The following is a 7,500-nucleotide window of genomic DNA, read 5'->3' as shown; positions in this document are numbered from 1 at the left end:
GTAAACCAAATTTTAATTTGATATTTTTTACACAATATGTAAATAATCACATCAGTGAAAAGGGTCAGTGCAGTGCTGGGGGTGTTTACAAAATAGCAGAGGAAACCACATGCCTCTGATGCATACTTTCTGTTCATGCTATATTAACAGTGTTAAATACTAATAGTCATAATGGTGGGTGCAGACAGGTCAGAGGTCGTGGGCTCTGACCTCATGGTAGTTCTCACGGCCCACGGTCTCGCTGGCCAGCTCCAACAGCTCCTGGGACGGGTCGGCGCCGGGAGAGATGATGATGAGGACCGGCTCGATCTCCAGAGTCTCCGAGTACAGGCGCTTCAGGTTCAGAGGAGGAGGAGAAAGCTCCCTCATACCTGAGAGAGAGAGAGAAAGAGGGAGAGAGAGAGAGGGAGAGAGTGAGAGAGAGAGAGAGGGAGAGAGAGAAAGGAGGGAGAGAGATAGAGAAGGGAGGGGATGCAAAAAATGACAAAATTGAAGAGGAGGCAAAGATAAAAAGGGAGATCTGCTCGGATTTGGCAGAATGCGGCATAAACAGAAGAGTGTGAAAACACAAACACACACACACACACACACAGTGGAGTTGATGTTGCCCTGCTGTGCTGCTTTTCTGCGGTGTCTTGATACATTATTCAGGGTCTGTGCAACTGATTTGTGTATGGATGTGCATGGCTCCAAAGTTAGCATTAACATGTCTCTACAGTATGTGTATATGCATGTCTCTGCGTACTGTTGGACATGTTTGTGCATGTGCATTCATGTGGATGTGAGCGTGTAGACTCTGGCCACTGCACTATTGGCATTCAGACCCAGCTCCCAACCCTGTCATTAGCCGGACCCAATAAAGATGCCTGAGCCTCGCCTCTCAAAGCACATGGGCAGCTAGACCCTTATAATCCCCCTATAATGCATTGACACATAGATAAGTCATTTCATTATCCAATCCCTTGAGAGACTGTGTGTGTGTGTGCGTGCGTGTGTGTGTGTGTGTGTGTGTGTGTGTGTGTGTGTGTATTAATGTGGAGAAAGATAATGCATGGTTATCGTGCCCATTCACTCGCTCACACACAACACCAACACACACTCCCATTAACACCTACTATCGGCCAACTCAGCCGAGGCTAAACATGAGTCAGATGGATCGTTGGCCAACCTCTCTGTTAAACAGCACAGTGACTGCCCACCGTCACACTCTCTTCTCCCAATTAGCCATATTACACAAACTTAAGCAATTAGCATCATTAAGCTGGCCTTTGCTGAAGCATAACTAATAATCGCTGATTCGGCCATGATGCTTCCCAGTACCAGTACGGCAGCACGTTACCCTCATGCAAGTGAGATGGAAGTGATGGGAGAGAAAGGCGAGTGTGTGTGTGTGGCAGTAATTACATGTTGGATAACTGATTATTAACTAGTGCGGCCTTGGCAGGATTGTGCTTTAATTGAATTTTGTCCTGGAAAAATGTGCATGACTGTTGATGGTGAGGAGAATCGTTTTTTCACACATGTCTGGGTGTGGAGCTGAATTAGAGAAGCCAGGAAGAATAACTGTTAATACTTCACACACACACACACACACACACACACACACACACACACACACGCAAGGAAAAATAAACAGTATTGGTATGCAGTGCAGGTTGACTGAACACAGTGCCTCTTGCGGTTAAGGTCAAGTTTGTCTTTAGCAGCAAGCTCAGATTTACTCCTGCTTGTGTGAGCAGACGTTATCCAAAGAACACACACACACACACACATAAAACACAAGACCCCGGCATCTCATACACACACACACAAACACACAAAAAAAACACAAGACCCCGGCATATCATATACATACAAATGATTTGCTACTGCACAAGCACACGCGTACACATCAAACACAAGCCAACATTAATTTGCACCCATGTACCCATGCAGTCATGCATCCCTGCACACCTATTACTTTCTCTCTCTCACACACACACACACTCACACTCACACTCACACTCACACTCACACTCACACTCACACTCACACTCACACTCCCACACACACTCACACACACACACACACACACACACACACACACACACACACACACACACACACACACACACAAGAAATGACTATCATTCTCATTCTGCTTCAGTGCTCAGACTTCTGCTGATGGGCAGAGCCAGAATGCTTTTAAGTGACCTCCTACTGACATTACCATAGCAACTAAAGACACCCTTAAAAAGCAGCCTTAAGAGAGCACGTTTGCTTGTGGGTGCCAGAAAAAAAAAAAACATTTCACCGGGTACAAACATGATAAAGGTCAGCCATGTGATGGGCAAGACAATGACCATTCACCATCCTATGCATGGAGCGATAGTGTGTAGTCTTGCATGGTAGCATCCTGGACCACATAAGCGTGTGCATGCATGTGCATTGTTCCACAATGTGTGTGTGTAGCTTTGTGCAAGTATACAGCAGCATAAATTGTTTATGCTCTTTGGTGCATAAACAAATGTAACTGTGACTAGGACTTTTACTGGTGGTTAGTTGAAGTTTTACTGGTGGTTAAACTTAAATATGGTCTTTTCCTTACCAACTCATAAAGATGTGTATGTTGGCATGCGACACAGGGTGAAAGTCAGAGGGTGGTCAAAGCAGCATAATTATGAGCCGTGACATTTTCCGTTCTATACTGTTAACATGCCATAGATAACTGGCTGTTCCTGTTGTGGAGGCTCGTCCGGGATCCAGTGCAGGGGCTTGGGAGATTATGGCCGGACCATAAGCCGATTTGGACAGCACGCCTCATTGGCATGAAGCGAGGCGCGCTGACGATAAGACACTCCGGCTACTACTACCACTGTTGCCACTCGCGGCACTCTGGCATACACACGGCTACCGCAGTTAGCCATTTTGTAGGGCTATGCTGGTTAGCATTCATCAGGCACACACTACCCGAGACGTCCTGACATGCATAACTTTGCGAGGAGCCTAGGGGTGCTGTGCATTCTCATACAGGGTCTGCATTCAGCCACATCTGCTGATATTGATCATTTATGTGGAAAAAGGAGTGAGGAGCGAGAACAAAGGGAAGGAGGCAGCAGGCCATGGAGAAAAAATGGAGGGAAAAAAGGTAGATGGAGCGATGGCACAGAATGAGATAGATGTGAAAAGAGCTTTTTTTCAGAGAGATGGAAATGCAAAGAGGAAGAAGTAAAAGCTATAGAGCAGAGAAAGAGACCTCTGCAGTCTGTGCCAAGGTTAATTGGCACTGTATGCTACTGGGCTCTGAGTAAAGTCTGTCTGAATTGCTATTACCGCTTCTATTTGGCAGGAGACTGTAAGGTGTATTTAAAGAGACTGTGCCTGTGCATGTTAGACTATGTATGTGTGTATGTGTGTGTGTGTGTGTGTGTGTGTGTGTGTGTGTGCTAAAACTTAAATGTGGTGTAGAAAGAGATAAGAAAATGCCAAGAACATGATGAGGAATGAGAGTGGATGTGAGTAGTCTCACAAGACTCTACCTGGTTCTACCTTGACCTCCATATGAATGTTCATGCATTTCAGTGATCATTGGTTGTGAACAGGAACAAGTCCATTAAAAGAGTGTGGGAGCCCACTACATGACAATTTCTAAGGGTTATTGTATTTGTGCATAAGAACTGTGTCTGTCTGTGTGTGTGTGTGTGTGTGTGTGTGTGTGTGTGTTGAAGTGGTGGTGGTGGGGTGCTTTGTGTGTAAGCGAAGGTAGGCAAAGACCTAGTTGTCATGTCCTCCGCCTGGGCTGACAGCTCTTTACAGAGAGTTGCGGCGTTCTCATTATCTCCACGCAAGCGAGACGGCTGCAGCCCCAAAAATCTATCAGAGATTCCGCGCCACGGCCCACTCCACCCTCCAACCGCCACCAGCACCCTGGAAACCCCAAATCCCCCCCCCCCCCGCAAACCTGCCAGTAACACCACCAGTCAACCATGCAGCCTATCCCACGCTCCAAACACGCCACAAAGCAAGTACTCTCTCTCTCTCTCTCTCTCTCTCTCTCAAACGCGCGCACACACACACACATAATCTCTCACACACACACACACTCACACACACACACACACACACACACACACACACACAAACACACACACACACTCTCTCTATGTATGTCTCTCCTTATCACTCTCTCTCCCTCTCTCTCACACACACACACACACACACACACACACAATATACGTATAATACAACTGCAATTCATCATTAACCAAAAGTCCAATCTATTAATAGTCACAAAATCATGCGTATTTGCAATGAGGCCTTTGCACTTGTAGAAATACAGAGATGGGGATGGGTGGATCTCACTGGGTCAAGCATGCACAGCTAAACCCCTCTCAATCAGTCCCAAACCAGCAGAGCAGAACTCCCAGCACCATGTGCATGGTCTCGACTTCCCCCTTTTCTTCCCAAAATATAATTCCACAGGACGCATTTGGCATGTAACTCATTATAAACACATTAGCAGGCCGGCTGATAGCGTGATCTATTTCATTAGTTTTTAACCATGTGAGAAATTAAATCTTTCCCTCTGTTTTACACAAATCATTTCTCACGTGTAATTACAGCCATGTGAGCTGGGAAAGGTTAGCGGATTTTGTTGGGGGGGGAGATGAGACGCATGCGAGGAGCAGCCGACTGGAGGACAATCAGGACGAGTGACTGCCCAGACAAGAACGATTATCACCAGTCGTAATGCTTCAGCCTTATATAAACAGAGCTTAGTTTTTCTGTGGGAATCTCCTCACTAACAGTATGATAATGCAAGCAGACTTCAAGGTGCTCACTAGTTTAAAAGGATGGCAGCTTCCGTGGAAATATTTGCATGGTCATAAGCATTAACTTGAGTGTTTGCATGAGTTTTTAGCTGTACAAAATATGACCACTGCTAAGTCCTGTCCGCAGAAAATAACAAAAGCTTGTATTCCTTATCAGTCTGGTGGGACTACTGTACATGCAAGTTGTATGTGTCAGGGTGGCCTGGGAATCATTGTCCAACAATTGATAAGACCTTTGACAAAACCTACATGACCGCAACGGTCATAATAAATGTTGTTATCATAACTGTAACAGTTAGGGCTGGTCTCCTGCCATATTCATAAGCCGACAAATGTTATCCTCTACTGATAGGACAGTGTGGGTCACTATTATTTGGATGCCCCTTGACAAACATGGCATAAGACACTAATGTTGGCTTCACAGATTTCTGTTACTTGAACCATTGGCATGTGTGTGTGTATACAGTGTCTTGACTCCATCACTGTACTGCACTGTGAAAAGACAGGAGCCTAGAGGAATGTGACAGTCTCGTGTTGCACATTAAGCCATGCTGTTCACGCTGGAGATCACTGTAACTGGAGACTCCTGGAAACCACAATGTGGAAGATGTACAGATTGTAATGCATTCATTGCAAAGCAATTCTCTCTGTCTCTCTTTATCTCTCTTGCTCTCTCTCTCTCTCTCTCACTCTTTCGCTCTCTCTGTGTGTATGTAAGATGCCTGTGTCTGTGAGAGTATGAGACGTGCAAGTGAGGTTCTGTATAGACCCTTTAAACAATAAAAACAAAACAACGTTCTATTTGGTTCCCAATCTACTTCCTCTGCATTAAGATAACATATGGAATGTTAAACCTGAGGCCTTGTGGGGCCAACTATGATGCTGATAATGGAACTCTCTTGAAAGGGTTCAAGCATTGTTTTTTTTTTTTTTATTCTTGAAAGGGTCTATACTGTATATGTAGGTGTGTGTGTGTGTGTGGTATGTGTATGTGTGTGTGTGTGTGTGTGTGTGTGTGTGTCTGTGTGTGTAAATACTAGTGTGTGCTTGTGGATGCATGCACTGCAAAAGGCATGTGGAACAGACTGCCATGGCGAGATGATCTCTCTGCAGTCCTTTTGTTTCCTTCCACAAATGGAAGGACATTCCTTTCAGACTGACCACAAGCTCGCTCAAGACACCAGCCAATGCAGTGGCTTTCAAAGAGAAAATTACATGTGAATGAATGTGTTTGGTGCATGTGAATATATATGTGCGTGTGAGAGTGAGTGACTGACTGACTGTATACATGACAACGTGTATGTGTTTGTTTGTAGGTGTGTATGAGAGAGTCTGTGTGTGTGTGTGTGTGTGTTTATACAAGCACATAGCCATCCCATCCCTCTCTCTCATCCCTCTCTGAGTTGGAATGCACTAGAGGGAGCAACGCTGTTTTTTTATGGGTGCTTGGCCACTGCATCCTCCTCCTCCTCCTCCTCCTCCTGGGCCATCTCATGATTAAACGCGCTCAAACATAATGATTACTCTCCCACGGTCTCCTCCGCGAGGGACTGCCACATCAACACGCTGTTTACTCGCCAACACCAAAACACACACACACACACACACACACACACACACACACACACACACACACAGAGGCACATAATCACAAATCACAAACATAGAATCACAAAATACACACACAAAAAAACACCACAGATGCACAAGTCCATTCACGAATGACCCAAACTTTCGGACATCATTTCTATGCCCTGCTCTAGACCGTGCAGTGTGGGAATATTCAGAAAAATGTTTTGTAGAGAATGTATTCTCCTGCAAAGAAAACTTGGCTTGAGTGCACACACATTGATTCAGTGTGTCGGATCACACATACACACACACACACACACACACACACACACACACACACACACACACACACACACACACACACACACACACACAGAACAACAGACATGCTGTCAGCGCTAACCACTCCACAATAATATGCTTGTGAAAGTGGGATAACCCTCTGGATGAGAAAGTGAACATTTTGCGGCTTTCTTTTGTAAACTTTGTTATTGAATGGGCCTGCGCTTTGTAAGAGCCAGCGGTTCACCCTCACCTCAAGGCTGTCAAGACTGCTGAAGGGGAGGCGAGTGAACGCTGCCAGAGCTTTCACAGAGGCGCATCAGTGCCCACAGTAGCAGCACACAGTGTCAGCAAATTCAAAAACAAGTTACGTCAAGCACACATACTAAAGCAAATGACAGAGCTGAACTCGTGTGTTGTTTCAGGGCCATGGAAGATGACAACAGGATTTTTTGTGTGAATTTATGTGTGTGTGAGTGTGTGTGTGTGTGTGTGTGTGTGTGTGTGTGTGTGTGTGTGTGTGTGTGTGTGTATATGTGCGTGTGTGAGAGCGAGAGAGAGTGGAGAGGGGAGGGGCATCCAGTGGAAGCTTTCAGCAGGAAGCCCTAGTTGGCACAGAACAGCAGCTGTCTATGGTGCTGATGAGATCAATAGGCAATTACATGAGAGCTGGGGAGAGAGAAGGCCAGGCCAGGAGAAGGCAAAAAACAAATGGAGGAGAGGGAACTGGACAGAAGGCTCCCTGATTAGGCATCCTGTGAGCACACACACACACACACACACACACACACACACACAGGAGGAAAGTGTGTTTGGATTGGGCAGGCCTCTGAGC

General features: G+C 45.8%; 1 protein-coding gene across 1 annotated transcript in view; it reads right to left on the bottom strand.

Moving 5' to 3' along the window:
* The window catches only part of dync2h1 (dynein cytoplasmic 2 heavy chain 1), a 190,928-nt gene that overhangs the window by 72,785 nt on the left and 110,643 nt on the right, over positions 1 to 7,500 (bottom strand). The window contains exon 77 of the mRNA XM_076282346.1: positions 211 to 371. Coding sequence (XP_076138461.1) covers positions 211 to 371 — 161 coding nt within the window. The remainder of the gene's footprint in view (positions 1 to 210; positions 372 to 7,500) is intronic.

Source organism: Alosa pseudoharengus, unplaced genomic scaffold (genome assembly GCF_046254945.1).
Source record: "Alosa pseudoharengus isolate Yale_2024_CS ecotype anadromous, Long Island Sound unplaced genomic scaffold, YU_APseudo_1.1 YU_APseudo_1.1_scf_13, whole genome shotgun sequence".
NCBI classification, from domain to species: Eukaryota; Metazoa; Chordata; class Actinopteri; order Clupeiformes; family Clupeidae; genus Alosa; species Alosa pseudoharengus.
Note: the sequence above shows the minus strand (reverse complement) of the source record. Positions and strands in the feature narration are given on the sequence as shown.